Raw genomic sequence first — 26,435 nt, forward strand, 5'->3', positions numbered from 1 at the left:
AACAGTTGCATATTTGGTTTTGTTTTCGTTTACATCTGTTGGCTAGACCATTGTCACATTTGCTCAGCCCCAGTTCTTAAGTCGTGTATAAACTAAGGTATTATTACAAGCCATGGTTTGATGTCCAAACATTGCCGCAGGCTAGAGTTAATCTCTTATGCAAGGTTACTATGACCACAAAGAAGACTGTCATCATGAATTGGCATAGGCATTAGATCGAGCGATTTCCCACCTATGTGTTACAGCTTAGTCCTAAGAACAGAGGAATTCGCGAGGGAAACAGGGCGTGTTCTAAATCCGTCCCCACGTGGACAGACAACGAGAAGGACACTGTCTGCTAAATTTGATTGGATTGGGTCAAAACGACACCCAATCAGAATTGTGATAACAATTTCAATGCAAATTATAACTTCTAACTAGCAAGCAAAAATTTAGTCTCGCTGAGGAAAATTGCTGAGCAATATAGGGTTACTCCGAGGAAGCCACTCGTAATTTGGCGGTAAAACTATTCTAAGGAAAGACAAAGTTTCGTAAAAGTCAGTTAAGTTATTTGCTTGATTTTTGCAGAATATTACGGCATCATAATTGTAATTATTTGTAGTATGTACACTTAATTACTAGGATCATTTAGTACATAAAATTACCTTTGTAGTGTTCATTTACAGGCATATTTAAGTATTACGTAGAGAATTATGTAGATTGTTTGCTTGTGGTCAGAATTAATTTTGTAATTTGCTATTAGGTTACTTCGTAGTACACAAGTACACTAGTGCATTTATTTATGTGATAATGGTATGTTAGATTTTACACATGCTTGAATTGTGAATTTGGAAAATAGTTGAAGCGTGTAAGATTAGTTAATATGGATGTATGGATATATCAGAGCAAGGATATTTGAATATTTGTGTACTTTGTAAACTAATAAATTGTGTTCAAATGCAAATAACATAGACCATATCTGCCATCACATAATGTACCCGAAGATCAAAATATGTGTCCTTTGCTCTAATGACTGCTCCTAACAAACTGCAAAGACCCAGATCTACTGGTACACTATGCAATGGCACATCATGGTCTATCCAGTTTGCTGTTGTGCCCAACATAAAAGTGAATATATGCTACAGGTGGGTGAACATGATATCTTTACGGCTGTCATGTAACATCTTCAGTCAAAGCAGAGAGAAAAGTATTTGTTCACAAAATCAGTCCCATTCAACTTGCTCTTTAACTCGTCAAACACTGATATGCATACTGCTGAATAGGATAAGTTATTATGTACAGCAAAACTATGCTTCCTGATATCCAACCCTGAAGGTCCTGTTGTTTTATTAGTGCTGATTTTTGAAAATAATCTTATCACTATTTAGATTACTAGTTTTGATAATTTTACATAGGTTCTTATATGCAGTGACATATTTCCATACAGACTGATGAGGCCCAGACCTAGGTGGGAAAACTTTATGTGGCAAGAAAATTATGTGAATACAAAATATCATGCAAATTAGGAATGGACAGGCACCTGGCCCTGCCCAACCCAGAAATACCCAACCAAGCTTAGTTTTAATACAAAATAAAACCTTATCATGTCAGTCCCCACTCTCCTTAGAAGTAATCAAATTCTGTAAAAAATATTGTTAAAAAAGGTTTATGGTTGACAAAAATGGGGGGGGGGGGGTAAACTGGAAAAATGGAAGTGGAGAAACCCCAATCAAGACAAACTGTCATACCTGTCCATTTCTATTTCAAAAGCACAACACTTAATAAGCAGTTTTCAAAAATAAAATTTCCCATTTGCATCCTTTCTCTTCCTGCTGCCAATCAACACCTGGCTATCGTGCAGGGGTGGCACTTCCAAAATGACCTAGAGGCAGCAAAATCATAAATAAGTTTCTGCTTCTATTATATATAGTATTCATAATGACAATATTACAAATGTGTATCACTTTGCTTCTAGAATCAAAGTAAACATTTTTCTGTTTCTTTGGAGTCTTAGGGTCAGAATGACCATTACAGAAAAGACAATTCTGACACTAAGACAGAAAAGAACAACAGTTCACAAACACACCTAATATAACAAAACTATTCCATCTCATTATTCAGTCTCAAGTAATTCCAAAGTATGAAATGAAATCAATCAGCATAATGTCTGGGGAATTCACAGTGAAAGGCATTAATTAAATCACCCAAATTTGTAAAAGATTCCTTGACTGGAACAAATAAACCACCAATAAAACACAATTCAAGTTTGTCCACTTACCTTTGGCAACTGGCTTCATGATCTGCCACATCTATGAATTTGTTTAATTGGTTATAATTTGATGGGCAATCAAACAAATGCCAATATTTGATGCAAAGTTATTCCAACTAAGTCAAAAATTGATTCCCACTTCCATTATCATAATTGTCAAAGATGATCACAATCCAATCTAACCTTGATTCAAATATGCACTCTACTGTTTGCCAGAAGATAAGTACATACATGTATGTCCATGTGGACAGCTCTTTTTGTAGTTAGCACAAAGCATAAAACAGAACATGGAAAGAAAACCTGTTGCAATCTAGGTAAGGGATTAATGGGATCTGCTGAAAGATTTACACATATTGCTTTAGATTGAGAACAATTTACTTAATCTGTCTTGTGTAAAATTAATACATAGAATTGTTAAAACAGTGTGCATACATTAAGACTACATGGTGTGTGTGTGTCTGTGTGTGTGTGCAGCTGCTGTTGTTGTTGGGTTTAAAAGCCATTTTTCAGCATACGATAGACTATACATGGTGGCCAGTATTAATGGTGGAGGAAGAACCCAGGAAATCCCTGGAAAGAACCAAAAACCCTTGAGAAGCTACTGGCAAGCTTTCTCACATACCCACATTGGCTGAATCTGAGTGTGTGTGTGATTTAGATTTTTAATGCAGTTTTTTTTAAAATTCAGTCACATTTCAAACATTGGGACATAATGCCACAGACATGTAGCATCATGTCCCACCCAGTCAAATTATCCTGACACCAAGCCAACCAGTCCTAACACTAACACATACCCACATTGGCTGAATCCGAGACTCAAACCCATGCAGACAGAGGTGAAATGGCAGTGATCCAGAACAGAGAGCGCTTTAGACCACTCGGGGCCCCAAAATTGACTTTATAATATAGCCAAATATACAACCACTTTTTCAAAACTTAATACACATAATAAAAATATATTTTGATTCCCTTCGTTTTCATATTTTTATTTTTTAATTTTATGTCGCAAAGTGATAGATATCTTTTAAATATAAATGACTGCTCATATATACTCAATATCAGGGTCAGATAAATCATGAAAATCATTCATTGTCCCTGGGCAATTAAATTTTGAAAGTTGGGTTACCTGCCATTTTGTCTAGTTGCCCAGAAAACAACTGTGGGTATCCAAGGCTCTCTGGGATGCAAGCTTCCAGGACAAATACATGTAACATTCTCAAAGCAGGTGCTATTTCTCCCCATGATGCACCCATTTACCCCCAGGACACTCCACTTTTTCATAATCTGGTCAGTCATGACCAATTCACAGAATAGCTAACAGCTAGACTGACACAAACAGGAATAAAGCCAATGTGACTAATTAATAGTGCAATAACACTGCAATTATCTTGTTAAAAAGACTGACCCTCCAAATGCAACATACTTCAATGAAACCATTTTCTATGGAGTGTGTATGTGAGCACCTGCAATTGATCTGTAAAAATAAGTTATGTCCTAATTTACTGTAACATTGTTTAAATTAAATCTTTGATGGTGTGTATATAAATCATGAAGGAAATCAAAGACTTCTCAGTCTGATCTGGACAATATGCTATTTAAGTACAGGTGATGCATGATTTATGCCATAGATGTGTTTATGAGGTAATGGCATAAATCAAGAGTAATTTGAACATTTTGAAAACACTAAAATAACATCAGCAATTTCAGCACAGTGATGACCAAGACATCACTATGCTCTTTCTGTGAGCGATGAGATGTGCATGTATGCAAGTATGTGAGCTACACATCAGTCACAGTCACATTATGCCAGCAATGGCATAAAAACCAAGCTTAGTGGCACAAACTGAATATTATTTCTTTATTAGAAAATGAAGTTAAAATGAAAGAGCTTAAATCAAATTGGTGCAAAGAGTGCATCACCTGTATGTGTGATTTCTACAGAGCACACCAGTCTCACTAGAGACTTGTTAAGATAGCAGAAAAGTATGTGCAATCTGAAAAATAGCATGATTTTTCACATTTGTAATGAAAATAACAAAAAAACTGAAGAAAGGAACCCAAAACAAAAACAAGGCAAACAGTGAAAGTTCCATTTGATTGGTTATAACAGTACCTAAAGCATGTGTCAAAAATTGAACTTAACTACAGTTCTAATCTGCAGTCTCAAACTACATGTATTCAAGTGCTGAAATTTTCAAAGGTTAATTCATTTTTCCACAGAGCATGCATCATATTGCACATTTATTCCATAGCATTAACTCTTTTAAGGCATTTAGCACTGTTTACTAATTAACATATTTATTGTGAATTAGTCTTTTCATCACAAATGCTTATAACTTGGTATAATTCTGTCATTCATTCCTTTTTTAATCTGATGACAGTAATTCACATTTATATATATACACTACAGTGTAATGCCATGTATTCACTCACGTAAGTTCCATTGGTGGGAATGAAAATGCTAATCAGCTTTTAAAGAAGAAAAAAAACTACACTGCATTTAAGATATAATTTTTAAGATCAAAACTAACTGTTTACCAAAAAAATTTTGTTGTGGTTCAATTTTGGTCTTTGGTATAGCTATAGGGGCCACAAATTATAAATTTACATGCATAATGTTTAAACTTAACAATCTATTTACTGAAAAATAGCATGATATTGTAACTGGTTGAGAATTAAATCAGGATATTATTAATAATGAGTACATGACTCCCTCCTGAATTTATATATATGGTGTATTACTTAAGACAGTACCTTCATATAAAGCATTATCTATGTAATGAAAAAGGAAACTGATTTCATCTTTTCTTGCATGAATATTACTTCAGCTTCAATGCATGTGTCATGCAAGTGTCTATCTATACAGAAGGTGTACATATGCATGCATCAAATTGAAATCTCTGGAAAAACAATTAAGTTTTATTTCTTCATTGCACTGTGATCAGGCATTAATTAGGATTCTATCTGAACAAAAGAAATATTGTTTATAAAATGGCCTCTGGTCTTGATATTCAAAAGCCAACAGAAGTCCTCACATTTAATCATTTTAAATTGTAACAACAAAAATATCCAAAGGAATTTAAATTGTGACCAAAAACAATCGAAAGGAATAACACAAGTGTTAATTAAAAATACCCAAAATGTTTTACAAATGTTCAGTATTTGATTATAGTTCTTTACTGTAATGATAGTTAATATTAATTACAAAACTTAGTCCTAACTTCATATAATAGTTTTGACTCTCATTATCAGTCCTGTTAATGAAAAGTATGACATAAATCTCCATACATAAATGATCTATCTAAGAAAATTAAAAACAAATGAGCAGTTCTATCCTTTTTTAAAATTGTGTCCTGTCTCATCCCTCACTTTTTCAGCAGATAAGCCACTCAAAAATGTGAGTTTACACCATCACATTTCAGGTTACCATTAATCCAATAATACATTAATCCCATTTCTAAATAGTCAAGCCTAAAGTGTAAACTATTTAATTTATATTTATGTTTATACTCATTATCACAAGCCTATACAGCATGCAAAAACAATTGATGTTGGTCTTCAAACTTTTCATAGAGTCAGTCAATAGAAACAACTATAACATGTTCAACAAACCATTGAGAAAACTAATACAAGATTGTAGACAATCTGTGTCAAGCAACAATTTTCTGTGTGCAGAAAATGATTTACCTCGCGTCTTGTGTTCCTGGGATATGCCAAAATAGAAAAGCATGTCTTTTTGTATGATATACATAAAAATGTTAGACACAAGTGCTTCTGTGGAACTGATCCACAAGAGGAAACTATAGCTGATTATTTAGAAGTTTAAATAACTGCAAGCGGGTAATATTTTATTGAAATATCTGGTTTATCGTTTTTAATCAATGTGGTTTTTAATACAAAACTATTTCAAATGTTTAATTGAAGACTTCCATCAATTTTATCGAGTAGTCGTGTACTTTATCGCGTAGTCGGGTACTTGAATACGGCAAATGACTGCAAATACCTTTTAGTTTCTATTTTACCATCGCCTGTAACTGATGCGATGACACACGTAAATATAATGTGAGTATGCTAACATATATTTGACATCAATGCATTAATATCTCCTTGTATAAATATTCGAAACTGCATTCAATCATTATCAAAATGGGGAGGGGGGCTGAAGTACAAAGTAACAAAATGTTGAACTATCATAAATCATGTGATGATACGGAATGTAAACAATGCTTATTTTACCTCCGTATTTCTGTAAAAATTTCTCTCGTATCTTCTCCGCTGATCCATCTGATCCCTTGAAGAAAAATAAAATAGATAATTATTAATAATAAACGTTAAAACGCCTGACAAAATAATTAGCTTGATTTCTTCTAATACTAACCGTGACAACTTTGTCGCCGTCAGCCATTGTTGTCACTCCAATCAGAATAGCCTCGGTCTTTTCCGTAAAATTACTTGCCGGACTTGACAGTAAAGGCTGAAAGAACTCCGATTCCTAGTTCAAAGCGAAACTCTCCGGAGTGGCTACACCACCAGGATTCTCGAGTGGCTTTTCAAGATATCTAACTTTAGTGGCAACCTACAGTTACGTATTTTGCATCGATTTTTTAAGAAAAGAAATTTTCTCTATTTTCATCACTTTTGTGCGACCTGTTTGTTAAAGATCTTATATATATATATATTAGGTATTATTTAAAAGAACCTTGAATTCCCTTTATTTTTGTGTATGATTGATGGACGTAATTTAGGTTACAGAGTATTTTTGGGTCACTTCCTGTATTTCAAAGGTAAATTTAAACTTATAAAGTGTTGGTATAAAGCAATTTGATATACCAGTATTACTGGTATATCAAATTGTGATCCGCCCATGAATCAATAATACGTATACATAAACATTCTTGGAACTGTGCGCTGTTTGGTCTATTCCTATAGATCAGTGATGAATTTCCACTAATTAATCATTAGTGACGTGTGAGAATAACGATAAAAAGAAATAATAATCCCCGTTTTCTAAATGAATTTAACATGGTACACAATTTAATCTCAATCCTTTCTTTTTCCGTTTCCCCCTCCCCTCTCATGCACAAGGGACGAAATATATATAAATCTGGAGTGAGAGAGAAAAAGAAATTGGGCTGGATTAAAAATATTTTTTTAAAAAAAACTTGAAACTGAAATTTGCACCAAGTAACCCACAATATCATTCTTCATAACGGCATGTTTACACTTCCATTGGGACCTCTCTAAAGTGAGTATATAATCAATGATACAAAGTTGCAATTACCGGTCGACAAATAACTTGGTTACGGCAAACATATGTAATGTATTTAAGGCTTTGTGGATGTTGTTTCTTAAACCTATTATAAGGTTCTAAAAACCGATGATTATTAATTAAATATGAAAATATCCAAATGCCATTCTCTCTCTCTCTCTCTCTCTCTCTCTCTCTTGGCCATCTTATCAAGAATGGCGAAAATCCATGAAAAGACGAGAATAGAGGATTTTTGCTTGTGCAATACCACAACATCTCTGGACCTATGAAGAATGATGGTAACTGTTAAGTCAAACCGACCAAAGAAGGAAGAGAGAGAGAGAGAGAGAGAGAGAGAGAGAGAGAGATTGTATGGTCTGTAGTAATGTTAACTGAAGAAGAATAATGACTTAGATCAACTTTAAATATATTAAAATATTTTAATTACCTCTTGTTGGTTCGTCGTTTCGCTTAGATTATATTCTACGCTAATTTCATTGCGCATGTATGTCAACACAGTGATGAGCGTTCAGTATTCAAGAATCAATGTGTCTGTAGGCCTAATGCTCCACTTTCTTCATTAAACCCATATTTCATGTATAACTCATAAGTGTAACTTATATTGATTTAATCAATGTGAATAAAATAGAAACTCAAAACTAAAAACAATCAACTTATCAATACGAAAATGTGATTGTGAATAGGCGCAAGGACAGAAATATGTTTTGTAGCGGACACACTGCCTCTCGTCAATCTAACTCCAGTTAAATGGTAATATATGTATTTGTATGTGATATAAATAAAATATATGTATAATATGTACGCTGTATTAATGATATACCACTCGTTGAATAAATTTGCCATTAAAAGGAAACGAGGCAAACCTAGTTTCCTTTCAATGAAAATGTATACATCCAACAAACCACTACGAAAACCACCAAAGCCGTTGCCACCATCATCACAACCACTACGACATTAACTTCTGCTATGGTTGTAGAAAGTTGTTGGTGTTGTGCTTCTATTATATTGATTAATGCAACATGTCCCTTAATGTGGAGTTTTGTTTGGGCGACGAAGTGGGTGGTATTACTGGTTAACCACGGCATTTTGCTCCACTAGTACTTATCATATTACTTGTCCCTGTACCGGTACTTCGGTAGTTTACGTCAGTAGGTAATGCACGGAAATTCGCGAGTAATCTTTTTCAGATTTAAATTAAATTAATAGCATGTTTTTATTTTTCATTACCAAATAAAAAAAATTTTATTATATACTTTTAATTTTGCATAACAGCTATGTTTGTCACAGATTTATTTTAAAGACCACAAATAACATTATATTTATAATACTTTAATGACATGTTAGACACGTGCCACGTGGTGGCCAAATGGTATAATGTGAAAGATACTCAGGAAAATCCAAGTTCTAAAACTCTCGGACTGAAAAAATGAAGCTGTAGTTGCTTTCTAGCGTATAGTAATGTGCTAAGTACATGTATTCCTTTCTAAGACAGTGAATTATATAAAGATGTTCGGGAGATTATTTCTTTTCTGTTTCAAGTTGACATGCTTTCTTTAGTCCATTAAATATGTTCTTGTTTGTTGAGAAAGAATGTGTTATGTTCACTGGTCCTATCTGATAAATATCTTGCCTAAGTGTTGGCATCCCAATCAACGTGAATGGTGTAGCAGGCAAATTGTAGGCTGTATTGTCAACGCCTCCAGTTTTTATCAGCAAGCTCACTAGTTTCATCGCAATGTCTTTTACACGGTGTCCGCTATGGTGCTAGCTGAATCGTCCCACTTTACTTAACAGTTTTTAGATTACAGCTTGTACAACAATCAACATACACAAATCAAAATTCAACTATTATAAGGTATTGACCATTTAATGGGGTGAGGGCTGCGATTTTCTTTTGAGTTGAGATTTGTTATTTTCTTGTATTTCAGGATAATTAATGTTTTGCAAATAATATAATGGATATAAATCAGAGCAAGATATTTTTCTACCTATTGACAGACGGAAATATTATAAGAGTCCCAGATCTCTGCCCCAGATCCCTAATATAATTGTGGTACACTATGGTACTTTTCGCGACATGTTCAGAAATACGAACTTCTTGATGATATCCAACTCTGGTTAATGTTGTATTTACATCATCGTGAATTATAATATTTCAACTTCATCATAAATTTAAATTATGTGGTTTAATACCGTGTCTGATTTCAGCTTTAACGAAATAAGGAATAATACGTAAATGTTTATTAATATATCTTTGCAAATTCTTGCCTGTATTATTTTAGAATGTCACTCATGAAAGACGTATAAATAAATATGAAAAAAGGGGCGATGGAATGAAAAAAGTGGGAAGCAAATAGGGATGGAACAGACAGAACAGAAGGGAACGGACAGACAGAAAGAAAGAAATTAGCAGCGCACTAGGGTAAACGACAGACCGACGGACAGAAACAAAAAAAGATAGAAATTAACAGAGGATTAGGGTAACAGGCAGACAGACAGACTGACAGACAGGCAGAAAGAAAGAAAGAGGAAAGTAAAGGAAGAAAGGAAATGCTGAGATTAAACAATACGGCTCAAAGAGCCGGTATCGATTTGAAACATCTGACTCCGCCTTATCGTATTGATTTCACAACATTATGAATAATGTAGAGTTTTATATGTGGTTTTCTATCCCATTAAACAGGGAAATAGGGCGTACACCAGCCAACAAGGAAAGCTGAAAGATCTTTTGTTTAAACAGTAGCAGACGACATTTGTCATATAATCCATGTGACCAGGTGACGAATCAGCAGTCTACAGCTTTTTCTTTTGCCCAGGGTGCTGGATGTGTAAATGAAAAATTGTGTAGCATTGTATTAATTGAGACTAGTCTTGCGATGGCATTGCACGCATTGATTGCACACAGGACAAACTGTTGAGGCTCCCGTTAGCTGGATAAGCTGTATTTAAGACAAGGATATTCATTGTAAACCTGAATAGAAAACGGCATAGCTATTTGTTTCTACAATGCAAAATACGGATGATCCCGAAGGTATCTTTCCCTCTCTCTCTCTCTCTCTCTCTCTCTCTCTCTCTCTCTCTCTCTCTCTCTGACTATCTGTCTCTGTCTCTCCTTGAAGTTTTCCTAGGATATTTCGCTTTCCTTAACTTTCCGGCTTTCAGGAGATTGGATAGAACGATGAAATGATAGATGGTCTATCTATCTTTGCGTAAACCTAAATCCATTCTCCTTCTTCTTCTTCTTCTTCTTCTTCTTATTATTATTATTATTATTAGTAGTAGTAGTAGTAGTAGTAGTTGCCTTGTTCACATTGTATCAGCGATCAAAAACCGATTAACAACTCGTACTAACATTTTCCTAACTTGATCGGAATGTTAATTAAGTCTAACTCAGCTATCAACAACATAGAATGCACTGGTACATCTTGGTTTATGTTGTTTGATTTACTGATCCGTCCTAACTGCATGGACTAAGATCTGTCGGTGCATTATGCTACGGATGATCTGGGTCTACGTCGTTCCATTTGGATCCGACGTGTGAACGGGGACATAGGATTACTGGGTTCCTTATTATTTGTAATTTGGTCGTATGTGACCGATTCGTATAAAACATTCTTCTCAACATTTTGTAGATTAAGTGTGTGGGCGTTGCATCCTGGTTATCAGAAAATGTATCTGTTCATATACGGGGACAATCTGACTAGGTTAATGACCACCTCGTGTTTAAAGAGAATTTTTTATTTTTGTACTCACTTTGGTGACATACCCGAAGAGATATAACAGTAAGAAATACCACGAGAGAAATAATTATGATTGATGTTATCAGTGCCCATTTATATGAAAACACAAAACACCTACTCTCTCACCCCCACCCACTTGTATAAACTACGAAACGTGCATATAAGATTTTGACCTGTAAAATGGGGACATCTTTATCTTAATACATTTTTGGAGAGGAAGGTCGGCTTTACTACGCTTTGCATATAACTCTGTCTTTTGCAATCGATTTTTAGTCGATTTACAAGCATTACTGTATCTGAACTTTTACTTTCAGACCGGGCACACACAAATATACACAGAATAAAGGGATTTAAATAATCAAATCGGGATCAGCCCATAAATATGTACTTTTATTCTAGTCTACGACAATAATCAAATTATTGCAGTAATCTCAACCCATATACATAGTTGCCTTCCATATTAACACACTAAACTTAAATTAATGTTGAAGTATTGTATCAAGTTTAATTTATGCATAGGAAACATTGTAAATACCCTATTTTGAGATAAAGAAATATATAAATCACTACACCCACCCTCCATACGCGAATGACAGATCACACATCATTTTTTAAAACATTTTCTAAACACATTTTCCTCTCTCTCTCTCTCTCTCTCTCTCTCTCTCTCTCTCTCTCTCTCTCTCATAAACCGGAGATGTAAATAAAATGTATGTTTTAAATCACGAATTAAGTTGTACATTCCTTGGTTGCATTGATGTGCTAAATATAATAATATAATATCCATCTGAAACTATTATTTAACCCTCCTGGTCCATAAGTCTGGGGAAAAATAGAGGATGGAGATAAGAAAGGGAGTACTAGATTATTTCGCGTTTTTAAGTCCTTATTTTTTAGTATTGAGAATCCCGTTTTTCTAATGGTGATTTTCTGTGATTTATTGTTTTGTCTAATGAGGTTCGAGTTTAAAACTGGGGTGGGTCGTTTTGCTGGTGGCAGATATCTTCTTTTCAAAACTGAAAAGTGTCACACTTTTACTGGAAAAGTAGTTCAGTTAAAAACACGAATCCCTCTAAATCAGCCCCTCTATCTTATCAACAGTTTAATTTTGCAAGACTGAAAAACATTTTGTTTTACGTTACGAATAAAACATTGTATGCTTGCTCACTGATTATGCATTGGGAAACAGTCAATATATTTACGAAAATTGTTTTATGTTTTATGTTGTGACTGGTACCATGTACAAGATTTTACAGAAATTTTTATTTTTAAATTAGCTCAAGATCAATTTGTCAAATTTAACTCCAACAATGTAATGTGGAGGACGAAAGGACCGGTTATCGTTATTATTTACGCTGAAATACATACAAATCTTTCTCTCTCTCTCTCTTTATATATATATATATATATATATATATATATATATATATATATATATATATATATATATATATATATATATATATATATATATATATATATATATATATATATATATATATATATATATATATATATAGATAGATAGATAGATAGATAGATAGATAGATATTCACACGTGAAATTTAGCAGTTAAGGCAGGTGTACGTTTCATTATCAAACAGGAAGGATATGTACTTAAGCGTATTTATGACTGACATTGTATGTCCCTATTTCTCCGGCATTTTTTTACTTTAAAACTTACGGCCTCTCAAGACTTTGCAAACTTTGTTCCATCATATTTTTATTCCATCATTTGAAAGAAAGATAAAATAAAGATTTTTATATGCAAAGAAATTTTATGGAACATCCTGCTAAACTACACCTTAAATCAAGTTCAAAGCAATATGTTACTTGGTTAGAAGTCCAATTTATTTGAACACGATCCAGTTGGATGGCAGTAAATTACTAGATTTGATGCAGAGTGAAGCACTTAGCTGACGGACGTCTTTAAATCATCGACACTCTAAGATTCAAGTAAAGACTGGTATTTTTTTTAAAAAAGTTTATATTATGTATTCGTAATGTTTGCTTGTCCTATAAACATCCATTTTCTAAGTGGATTACTACTCTGTACAAGATTAAGATGAAAATACTCTTATCTTAAGAAAAAGGAAAGGTATGATTAATTTGTGCAGTTGTACAACGTTTCAAACAGCAGTTACTATTGAGAGGTGATAAAGATCAGCGTTTGATACTAAAACGTAAATCGAATATTTTAAGAAGAGAAGGAGAAGTTCTTTTTTTCACAAGTTAATTATTTTGCTTTGAATGTTTCTACTGCTTATTTATCTATCAGCCTGTTAAATCTCTGTCGATTTGACCGATCTAAGCAATAATTATTGTATTCGCAAAACTTTATTGAAGTCAATGCATTATAATTATAATCTGTTGGGTAACGTCCAATACCAGGACCATGGGTTTAGTTGTTACGTTTACGGGCCTTAACTTAAGTAACAAGACAAGATAAACTCAACAAGCATTCAATTTTCCAAAATATAAATTTATTTCGATAATATAATAAAGTCAAAACAAACTGAAAAAATGTTAACAAATAACGTACAGTATATGAATTCCTAGAATATTATCCTAAATTGTACTATCAATTTCACACCAATCCGGAAACTGTCCAAAGGAATTCCGAATGAAGAGTTTCATTGTGATCATATGTTACCGTGCTGAAGAACCACTGAAAAATCACAGCTCTAAATCCAGCTCTTTTGACTTCAAGGTAATCCCGTGAAACTTGAACATCACCGAAGTCCTTGAAAGTTTCGGATAATCCAAATAAAATCATTTAACTATCAAAGTCCTTGAATAAATTCACATAATCCAATCGGTACTGACTGTTTCAATTAAATGTTTTCCATACTGCTATTCAAACGAACAAAATTATAAACAAATCACAATCTCCCCCCCCCCCCATCTCTCTCCCTCCCCCCCCCCCCCGACCTGGCATAACTTCAGAATAGAATATGTTTTGCGTGTATTCTCACTATATAGTCTATATATGCACCAAATCTATATATAATAATTCTTTGTTTCCATGATTATTATTATGGTTATTATTATTATTATTATTATTTATCAAACATCAAAAAATCATCACAACAAAGACTAGGTCCTTTGCCGCTTATTCTATCTTATCCAGTTTAAACCGGCTAACCAGTTTTCATCCTCTCTAAACAGTTTGCAACAGGTCAGTCCGCTTCGTATCCTCCAAACTGTATGGAAAACCTTTGGCCATTGGTCCTCAAAATAGTTTTTATGACAGAAAAACACAAGACTACCTGCACCACTGACCTTCAAAAATAGCTGTTATGAAAGAAAGAGAAAATATCTTAGGCACTTGTTTGGAAAAATGCCTGGGCCGCTGGACTTCGAATCTTTTACGAAATCAATTCTAGACCATAGTCTGTTGCTAAAATCGTATTCAAACCTGCTTGTATAATGTGTATGTCGATTATTCAGTTAACTTTTTAAACTCAAAATGTTTCATCGTCTTCGCTAATTTTTTAATTTTGTTAAGTTCAGTTTGTGCCCACAATTGATTTATATTTGTCTATGCAACTTGTCTTTTGGGTGGTAATATAGATTCTTTCAGTAGTTGTTTTTATTAATGTAAATAGGCTTTTCCCTTGTTTGTTTAGAAAATTGTGTAGGTTTCGTCTTACAGATTATTTTTGTAAAGATCAATCCGCCCACTTTCGTCTAGCAATTCCCTAAAACAGCAAGCCTAAATATTAGAGCGCACCTGACGATCCTTAGATACAGTATCCATTTCTTTATTCTTACTTAAACTGAGTGGGGTGTCGCTCCGATTCATTTAAATACGCGGTCGACTGAGATGGAACGAAAGACTACAATCTCCGGAGGTATTTAACATTTGTACCGGTTAAAAACGTCTTGTTTCGATGTCCAGATGTTACGTGTCATAAAAGTAGAGCGTTACTCATAGTAAACTGAAGACTTTCAAGAAAAGTAAAGGTTTTGTTATGTACTATGTTTCCTTTAATACCCGTGATAATTGAGATTACTAACCATTTAATCGGAATAATTTTCATTGCCGACATATCGAAAAATAATGTTCATAAATACGATGGCACACACTATACAGTATCAGAATGTGTAGTGGTACTAAACAGGCCACAGACGCCACAGTTACAGCATATCTATACATCAAAATAAATGATGAACTTTATGATTCATTAAAAATCATAGGAGACAAAGATTCTTAAGTATCATATCAATTAATCGCGTATCATTATATTCAATACCTAATTCACATCGTTCCATATTAGACATATAATAATGCAAGGATACAAGAACACAGGGTGGGGATGAGTATTATACCAAACACACATATCCCCCGTACTCTCTCTCTCTCTCTCTCTCTCTCTCTCATGCGCTTGGTTAGTTTAACAGTCAATTTTACAATCATAGGTCCAGACAGCGAGAGAAATATACATTTGGATTCACTGAGGTAAGACTGATAGGTTGACTGACCAGCCAACAGAGAGAGAGAGAGAGAGAGAGAGAGAGAGAGATTCATTGACATATTTTAAAATTGATCTATTTTAGACACTTGGTTAGGTGTTAAGAAACGAAATCAATAAGACATGAAAGATTGTAATAAACCCTGGATACCTTGGGTGTCATCTTCGCTAGTCAAGGTTCCAATATGATAGCCTTATATACACCTTCGCTGATCGGGCAGATATTTTAGTGCTTTGTCATATCGACATCGATTAGATTTCACGAGTTGTCTCCCTTAGTATGTAATGTCGACTAACCAATAGCATGTAACAGTGGTGTATTGTGCATCGGCCGAACATGATGGAGGCAATTTACTTCAGAAGGATACTTTGTAAGTCTAACATCGAAAATACAACTACGTACCAAAGAGAAGTCATTACAGGTGTATTTGAGTAAAAGATATTTGTACAAACTCAGATCGGCAGTGGAAATTTGCTGATTTGTGAGTCCACAGTGGCAAGGATCAGAGAAAGCCCAGACTACTTTATGCCGAAGAAGCTGTTGGGATAAAATAATCACCATGGAATTGTCCGGTGGTGGTGGTGGTGGTGGGGCAACAATATTACGAACCACGTCACTAAGTGTTAATTTGTAGAGTTTGTTTTGACTAACAAAAAATGAGTGCATGTGCCTGCAACAGCTGTCTCAGCTGAATTCTCAATTTAAAGAGTAACAAGGCAAATGACTAATAATTATTGACGACTCTAAAGATTAAAATAACTTGCACGTTAAGTATCGTTTACCAACACGTGTGTGTGTGTATATATATATATATATATATATATATATATATATATATATATATATATATATATAATAATAATAATAATAATCTATATATATCAATCAGTACAGCAAAAGTTTCGCTGCATTGATGTATCGATTAATAGATTCACCCCATACAATTTGATGATGATGATGACTAATTTTTAGAAATAGTATTAGTAATAGTGGTGATAAACTTAATGGAGACAAATATTTAAACTGCATGCAAAGATACCAAGTCGCCTTTGTTACGATTTCACGAAGAAACTTTAAACCATAAAACATGCTTACAATTAGACAACAATACTATTTGTAACGATTAAAAAGATGTTCAAGCAAAGCTGAATGGCAAGAGTCTCTGATCCATCGTAATTATGCTGAAGAATATCTGCTTATATCTTATCAATTCTTCACTATATTTGAAAATCCGTTTGATCGGTTATCATTCTTTCCCGAGCTGTCTAATTTGGCGAATGTTTGTTACAGTGGGTTATCAACAGAAACATAATCGATCTTCTTCTCAATGTTAAAAAGCAAATATAGACTTCATTTTTGTCCAGCCTTACACACGGTAGAATTGGGGATCTAAGGTTTCCGCCTCCCCCCCCCCCCCCCCCAGCCAAGAGAGCACACTCATAACCGTACAGTCACTAACACCTTGCCTATAGTTTTAATCTTGAGCACCTTTATTGGATATTATGCACACTTTGAGTAAATAGACACAGACTTTTGCTTTGGTGCCTTTTCGAGGAACGTCAGGACCCTTTTGAAAATTTGGACTCACCCACCCACACACAACAGTTGACCTGATCCGCCTCGGCTTACATGCCAGATTTGAATCCTGTAAGATCTTGATGCCCTCTTTAATAGCTAATTCGGTAGCAAAGTGCACGAGAAGGCAGCTTATCTGACGAATCAGAATTTTACCGCGTAAACCGGGACTCGGTTTTTCGACTCCTACACACGACTTTGCGCTGTGTGGGACATGTTTATTTTTGTGTATGGTATGATGTGATAAACGTTCCAACCAAACGGGGACACAACAAGATACGTTTATTTCAAGGTTTGTATTACTAAGTAAGGTCGTAGCAATCCATCTCTGCCACTATTGCAAAACGAGAATGTCCCGTTTTGAGGTATTCCCCCAATAGGTTCATGTGTATTCTCATCAATGTCCCAATTTTGCACCTTTTACACACACACACACACACACACACACACACACACACACACACACACACTATCTTATCTGTCCACCTATAATATATTTCTATTTCTCTCTCTCGCTTGCAGTCTGACTGTTTTAAATGGTTCTCATAAAAAGCACCGCTTCGATGGCCTAGTGGTTAGAGCGTCTGCCTCGGATGCGGGAGGTTGCGGGTTCTAACCCAGCCGAGTCATACCAAAGAGTTATGAAAATGGTAATAGCAGCTGCCTCGCTTGGCGCTCAGCATTAAGTAGTTAGTGTTAGGACTGGTCTGCCTGGAATCAGGATAATGTGATTAGGTCTTACTGGACAGCTTTTCTGGTGAATTTTCATCCAACAATGACCTATTGCAGAAAAATGAGAATAATTTTACACTGAAGATACATATAAAAACAAACTAATGATTTTTGTAGAAAGCATACATGTGAGATTTTGACTGCAGCAATCAGGTTAATTCCTGATGCAGCTGGTGGTTTTTATATTGAATCAACACTGCTACAATCCCCTAAATTTTACGTTCATTTTTGACAGGAAATATCTATTTTGAATATTTCCCTATGACAAGGCAGCTAAAATAACCAGTATGTGCCTTATGCATGAATAAAGTTCACTAGTACTATAACAAATTGTCATACTTTTCATCACCCCTCAACCATCTTGATTTTTTTAGATATTTACCTCTGTAGCAGACACACGTAAAAACGTAAGCCAACTCGGCTGCTTATTTGCAGCCCAAGTTACGCATTTGATCTCCAATGCTCGTCTAACTGTGACAGGCAGTCACCAACAAGCCAACCCATTTCCAAGCCTAACTCAATGTAAATCTAAACCACATTACATATTTAGCCTATATGTGAATTTATAAATGCTAGGCCTGTGATAAATAGGTTCATGCCTTCTATCTTAAAAATTATGGGTGTGTCAAAATACGAAACTACCCAGTGAGACCTTAGGTGGGACATGATGCTATGTCTGCTGCATGATGCCCCATTGCTAGACATCACTATAAACTGTCGCACGGCAGACATCGTTGCGATATGACTGATTTTTTTAAAAAAGCTACGTTAAAAATCACACACACACACACTGCAGATCTGCCTTTTTACTAAGTGTGTATTTTCACATAATCCACATATAACTGATACATAAAAGTGTCGCTGTTGGAATAATAATCACAGTGAGAAATTAAAACAGTAATGGAAATGGAACATTTTGTGTAATCTTATAGAATTAGTCTTTATTGCTGATTAAAACTATTTCCCGCAACTTTCACCTACGTGTAATGCATAAATTTTCTTTCAGAAATCGGTCATCAATTTAGGTATTTGAAGAATTATGCAGCCCCCAAGTCGAAGGAGGCAACCCTGATTTTAACTGGCTTGTCTATGCGCATTTTAATTAGCTTGGCTTTGTGCGTTTTAATTGGCTTTGCTATATGAATTGTATCGTCTTCTCTATGTGCAAGTTTGTTTTATTTTGTTCTTTCTGCAGATTAATGTATGGAGTAATACCATGTGTATAGTTTAATGCTTAATATTTACATGTACATTTGGAAATGCTTTCAGACAGTCGAGTGTGCTTTCTTTTTATGTACTTTGAATTTCATAGTCAAATCTGAATTTAATGAGACGAAAGGAAACATAACAACGTTAAATACTGCTCAAATCTTAGTTCTGCTCATTAATCGCTCTGCAATACGTTTGCGCTATTTTTGCTTTAAACTACATTAATTGTTGTAAGAAAAAGTATTGAGAGAGAAATATCAATCTTCTTTGTTTGGTGGCACTTCTATTTTTATTTTAATTTTATTGTCTAGATGCACAGGTACATTTTTAATTTTATCTTGATCATTGTTTCAGTGGCTGTAGGAAGCACACAAATATGATTATGTAGAAACAAGGGTAAAGTTTTTCTTTGTACATGGGCGCTTCAGGCTTTCTATTTGCCATGTCAAAAATGTTCGAGATCTCTATCCGATGAACTTATCAAAGGGAAATTGAGGCAATTTCGACATAATGAAAGCGATGGCATTTTCGCAATAACTGACTTCGCTCTTGTATATTCACGTTCTACTGGCATTTAAGTTCGGCCAGTCGCGTAGGTTTTGTTGCTGGTTTTCACGATTCAGTTACTTTGCGTGTATCGAGATATCGACGCGATTAAATTGAATGAAATCCAAAGTTGAAACGATTTAGTCTCCTGTCTTCCTTTCTTTTGAAATAATTTTTTTTTCTTTCTTGTTTTAATTATGCAAATTGGTTTAGTAAACGTGCATGTGTAATATACACGTTCCACATAATTATTACGATATCAGCTAGAAATTTTTGCAACGTATGCTCTAGGATACGTCATTTAGTGTGTGTGTGTGTGTGTATATATATATATATATATATATATATATATATATATATATATATATATATATATATATTATATGTCATTGTGTGTGTGTGTGTGTGTGTGTGTGTGCCCGACAAAGAGCAACCATATCAGTTTCTCAAAGAACACGGCTTTTTTTTATTTCTGACACCGGAGACCAACGTTGTCAGGCCGTATTCCGTGCTGAAGTTTTACGCTGTATTAACCTCCCCATCAGTTCGGACTTATCGGACGCTCGCTAGTAATTAATAAATGTATTTCGACTGAACTTGGCATGCGGATGGAAACCAAAATCCCTCTTCTTTTGACCTATGACATTAAATCCTTCAGAACACTCACTTTTTTTTTAGCAATAATCCCTGTTAGAACAGAACACCTATGTATACATTAATGACCTTATTTTTAAACTGCTGACGCATGCGTGGAAAGCAGCATCACCCCAAGGCAAGAATGACCGCTGGTAAGGTCTCACTGGACAGGTTATCTGGTGAACTTTCACCCGACAATGACCTATTGCAGAAAAATGAGAATAAGTTTACACTGAAGATACAAATAAAAAGAAACTAATGATTTTTGTTGAAAGCATGCACGTGAGATTTTAACTATGGCAATCAGGTGAAGTCCTGATACAACTGATGGCTTTTATACTGAACCAACATTGCCACCAACAGCAGCAGAGAGGGTGAACAGACCACCTTTTTTGACGAGTCCAAAATTGAAATAAACCATTGTATAGAAGACGATTAAATAACGTAAATAACGATAACAATAAGCCTTCTAATCACCAGTGGAGGTTTCTCTAATTGGGTTAGTTCAGTTTATTATTTTGCTTTTTTCCGAACTGAAATATAAATGTTTACTCGTATGTTACGAACTTGGACTAGTAAATATGTGAGTAATTAAATCAATCTCTCAGCCAAATATTTTATCGAGATCGAGGATCATATAAATTTATTGTTATAAATCCGTGTGGTGTAGATTGCGCTTTTGAAAATAAGTTTTTAAACCTAATTATGTCCATGTCCCCACTATACCAAGTCTGATGAATATTTCGCAGAGTATGTGTGTCGACTCCATTAAACACAACAAATATATTACAGTTATCGCTGATCACTTTAGGTATTTGTATGTATAGCTAAGTAACATAAATCACATCCGTGTTTTTGTGCCTGCCTCGAGAAAATATCCGAGCTGGATTTGATTGTTTATCCAGCATTACATCATCGTATCCATCTAAATTATTAATAAATCCATCGAGGTCGTCTACGGATGGTGCTTCATCAATATCAGTTATAAAATTAATAATGTGATCGCCATCTTCGTCCAACAATTTTGCGTTTTCATTAAAATCTTTAAGTACATCGTAACATCGCCGATCATCAATTGACGGAGCTACTAAATACAACTTATCCCATCTGAGCCATCTCATTATCAAATTAAATAATAATTGCCTTTTACCACTTCCCGATGGACTTATTATTATCATTCTGATAGAATTTGGTAGCGCTGGATGATGTTTGATTGGCTCTTGCTTTCGTGTCGCTGAGAAATCAATGACATCCATGTTGTAGAAATATAACAAATAATATGTATCTATACTGTGTTCGATGTAGAGCATTTACATCCACTCGTGGACTAGCAACAATAATAACAAAAAATAAGAAGCGTGCACTTACTGGTAAACGTGTAAAATGTGGTACAAAAAATATAAATTTATTTCTACCAGTAATTTTACTGGCGGTAGTGATATCGCTACTTCATTAGGAAAATTACCAGGAACTCCATGGGCAAAATACCCTGGAGAGAAACACCTTCCTGGATATAATTATTGCGGTCCTGGTACCCGACTTGATATCCGACTTGATGAACAAGATCAACCAAGACCTGGAGAATATCCTATAAATGATATTGATCGAGCATGTCATATTCATGATATATCTTATAAAAGTAAAGATTTGCAACAACGACAGATTGCAGACGTGAAGTTGATTCATGCATTAAATTCCATAAAAATAAATCTTTAAAAGAATCATTATCTAACTGGTTGATAAAATCTGCGATGAAAGGTAAATTATTATTCGGAGCTGGTAATTAATCCACCGATTATTGAAATAATGGAATCGATTTATAATAGCCCAAGAGAATATTGGAAAGGTATAGCAGTGATTAATAAACTCGCTGATGCAGCAAATATTACACGTTCTGTTGCTGCACCGTGCAATATGGCAAATATAACTACCACCACCTACAGTACGCACATTTTTGATGTCAGCACTCCTAATGAAGTTCATCAAGCTGGTATTTTGTTTTTACCACACGATACTATCAAAATTGGTAGATGTCAATCAACGTACAAATATGCATTAACTGTCATTGACGTCACAAGTAGGTATAAAGAAGCAGATCCATTATCAACTAAAACAGCAACTAACGTTGCATCTGCGTTTGAACGAATTTATCAACGTGGTGGTCTACGATGGCCACAGTTGCTACAGGTTGATCCTGGCAAGGAATTTATTGGTGTAGTATCGTCGTTGATGAAAAAACATAACGTCAAAATCAGACGAGGACATACTGCACTTCATCGTGATCAGGCAATTGTTGAACGATTTAATCGAACACTTGCTGAGCGGTTATTTGGATATCAATATGCAAAGGAAATAATTCAGAAAGATACAAGATCTCGCGAATGGGTTGCAAGATTACCAAGTGTAATAGCTGTGTTAAATAATGAAATTACTCAAACAACTGCCATGAAATCTATTAATGCAGTTACAAAAAAAAAAAAAAAACACATACCAATACATCAACATGAATTTTCAAAACAACCAGTATTAGGTAATGTGACTGTAAGATATTTAGATGAACCTGGTGAACTTGAAGGTGGTAAAAAAAGAGCGACTGATCCTATTGTGGTAAGATCCACGGGTAGACCTGCAATATACAAATTAGATTCAACTGCTCCTCAACGTGGATTTGTACGTGAACAATTACAAGTAATTCCTGAAGATACACAATTACCGCCGCATTCACTTTTATAAACTAGCGCTAGGGTGCCAACAACCTTACGTCGATTACATTCAAGACAGGTCAGCATTACATTTTCGCGTGTGTGACCAAGACTACTATTCATTCTATCTACGGTAAATTGTCTTGGATTATTATTCAAATACTGTCAGAACATTACCGTGTTACAGCTTGTACAATGATTAATCTGTTTTTGTTTTAACGTCTTGATAAATTTAACATCGAGATCAAATTTGAATTCATTTTTTTATCACACTGCTTATAACTAATTTTTTTCTTATTATATCATCAACAGAAACTTCTTTGTTGTCTTTGAGATTTTCTGTAAAGTTTATGATAACCCTACGTAGCTGAGATTTTCTCCTAACTCTAGAAACTGCAAAATAAACTAAATCTGACCATTCGATATGGACTTCAAGAATCCAAATATTAGTATCCACAATAGTTAATCCTTGCGATGAATGAATCGTTATAACATATCCTAGCGTCCATGGACATTTGTCCCTGACTCCGTCAGGAGGTAATGCGCTCTCAACAACACCGACAGGAACTAAAACAATATCATTTAACACAAGATTTTGTTTCCTTAATTCACCTGGAATTTCAACTTCAATATTTTGCCGTAGTGTATCTGCTGGGCGATAACACAATGGTACAGGTAGATTTGAAAACGTTTCTTTATGTAGCATAAATAATTGTTGTTGAAGCGTATCATGAACTATCTTTCTACTTGCAACTATCAAATCATCTGGTCTCCATAAATTCCAAAAGGTGTTAATAGGAGTTTCTAAAATTATTTTTCGCCTTATTTCACATTGAATTTTTTTTGGTTGTAGTCTAATTAATTTCTTAAACTCTCTCAATTCTGGATCAAGTGCTCTATAATCATCAGTTATTTCTTCATAATAATCAACACACTTTTTCAGCCATTCATGCGGAGACAATTCAAGAAAAGGTGGTGGTTGACCATGATCGCCACACATTATTACCACAATATGCTTCAATAACACCCAATCAAGAAATATTTTAAGATATCCAAGGATATTGTACATATCTCATTTCAAATAATAATCCTTGGAATATATTTTTCACCGATTCATTCAGGAGTCCATGAGTCTCATTTCCAATCTGTGATAAGTACAAGATTTCACTCATCGTTCGCTCATTTCTCTGGCGAGTCTATGTGTAGGTGTTAAAACATTCATGCACAATGCAAAGTATTGCGACGAAATAATTCGATCACACGTGGTGTCTTTCCTGATCCTCCTGGTCCGTTTAGATAAACAGTCTTATGTCTAGCCACATGATCATATACCGATTGTGCTGATGACAATTTTGATATTTAATTATTTTTGTAATACATATCTTTAATCGATACATCAACAGATTCAGAATAACTAAATATATTTTCTTGTTTTATTCTCCATTTGCCCCATGATGCTTACGCGCATATATGTAGCTGTTTTAGTTATTCTATATTCTTTTTTATATAAAACGAATCTGTGGCGACTCTAACGACAAATTTAAAAAATCGATTCACCCTCGATAATAAATTTATCGAAAATTACGCGAGCATTGAAAATCTTAAATGAGTAAACTGTGGTGACTTACCATCAATAAAACTAACAATTGTGCCTAATTTAGTTCCGTCCGATAAGTTAACATCACTTCGACTTATAAACGTATTTTTCTTCGTTGTATGAGCAATTATAAAAACTAGTTCAGCATCATCTATAATTAATCTTGTACAATGTCATTTATGATCATATGATCCTCCTTGGATAAATTTACCAATTATTTTTCTGCCAAGATCTTTTGCGATTTTATTCTCGTAATCAGTCGTATCATGATTTGTTGTGGTAACCAAACTTCTTTCTGCGAACTATATAATACAATTGCTTCATTTACAACCCACGATAATAATATTTTTGAATGAAGCATATATCGTAATAATACTATTGGTGCCCACATTTGTTCTGAAAAGTGTTTGCTTAACAGACATAACAAATAATATGGAGATTTTCGGCAAACTTAAATGACTTGATACAAGCAAATCCAGTCAAGTCAAAATCTAGTAGAGGTCCATTTATCGATACTCTGGTTATTTCATGGGTTGCATGTCCAAATCTGTTAAACTATTTCGAACATTCTCCATTTCAAGAGAACTTCCTGGATAACATGCAACCATATCGAGTGATATCATATTTTTATAATCTTATTTAGTATTCCACAATCCACCGTGTCCATATTCGACACAACTTGATGTTATATCATTTAGAAAATCAAATCGAGTCGGTTCCCACGAATTTTTATCTTTAGCAAAACGAGCCGTAATAGACGGAACAGTAAAATAATTATTCAGTAATTGTTCAGTCCTGACCTCGTCAGTGTCAGTGTATCTCCACGCAATATTTTTCATTTCTTCGTGGAGAGATTCTGTACGATAAATATTTCCATTAGGCCGTACAAATTGATCATAGTTTCCATCATCTAAACTTTGAAATAACCATACTGATACAGGATAGTTGTTACTTATTTCGATAATAAAATCAAACACATCACCGTTATAGAACTTAACGGTTCGATCTTGTGAAAATATTGTCACCGCAGAAGTCCAAGCATGCGCATTGTGATCAACGATATTTATTCGAGCTCCTTTCGATTTATATTTCGATTTTTATAATACGTCTCCTGTTATTGCTTTTACTATTATTGGGAATTTTAGTGTTTTGTTTTCTAACTTAGGAACATCGTTTATTGTAGCTCCTTTATCCTTGACTGATTCTCCCCATTTGTAATTTTTTTTACGTCGTAGATCTGTTTATTTCCACGTATCGCGTTTGTGAAGTGTTCTATAATTCGTTCGGCTACACAATTTTATGTCAAGGACGAAAATTTAATTGGTTTGAGATCATTAACGCTAGGTTTGTCATTTAGCGGATACGCTCGTTCATAATACGGTTTGTCAATACCAGTCAATATTCCTGGTTTGGAATTTTTATTTAACGTAACATTTTCAGTGTGAACACGGACAGGGTCATGTTTCTCACGGATAATCCAAGTATTGTCGACTTCCGCAATAAATTTTATTCTAAAAAAATATCTTTGATTGTCGAGATAATTAATAAACGTTGCCGCTCGATCATCGTTCATTGTAGCATCGATAACTTTATTTGCTTAATAATTTTAAACGTTGACCACACATGAGATGCGACATCGTCACGAAATTCTTTCTTGGCGTCGCGAATACTTTTAATTAGAGTTTTCATCGGATCAACCAGAGCT

General features: G+C 34.5%; 2 protein-coding genes across 4 annotated transcripts in view; one reads left to right on the forward strand and one right to left on the reverse strand.

Annotated features, from left to right (window-relative positions):
* Positions 1-6,706, reverse strand: part of LOC149797634 (motile sperm domain-containing protein 2-like) — a 90,254-nt gene extending 83,548 nt beyond the window's left edge. Inside the window, exons 1-2 of one of the 2 annotated variants that reach the window (XM_089962527.1) lie at positions 6,627-6,706; positions 6,485-6,539 (exon numbers count right to left, since the gene is read on the reverse strand). In XM_089962527.1, coding sequence (XP_089818653.1) covers positions 6,485-6,539; positions 6,627-6,653 — 82 coding nt within the window. In that variant the 5' untranslated portion in view covers positions 6,654-6,706. The remainder of the gene's footprint in view (positions 1-6,484; positions 6,540-6,626) is intronic. The other variant, XM_089962526.1, reaches the window with a different exon arrangement.
* Positions 6,707-10,220: 3,514 nt separating this feature from the next.
* The window catches only part of LOC149797635 (uncharacterized), a 55,806-nt gene continuing 39,591 nt past the window's right edge, over positions 10,221-26,435 (forward strand). The window contains exon 1 of one of the 2 annotated variants that reach the window (XM_089962532.1): positions 10,221-10,548. In XM_089962532.1, coding sequence (XP_089818658.1) covers positions 10,524-10,548 — 25 coding nt within the window. In that variant the 5' untranslated portion in view covers positions 10,221-10,523. The remainder of the gene's footprint in view (positions 10,549-26,435) is intronic. The other variant, XM_089962533.1, reaches the window with a different exon arrangement.

This window comes from Sinohyriopsis cumingii, chromosome 6 (assembly GCF_028554795.1).
Source record: "Sinohyriopsis cumingii isolate HCF-2022 chromosome 6, ASM2855479v2, whole genome shotgun sequence".
Lineage (NCBI taxonomy): Eukaryota > Metazoa > Mollusca > Bivalvia > Unionida > Unionidae > Sinohyriopsis > Sinohyriopsis cumingii.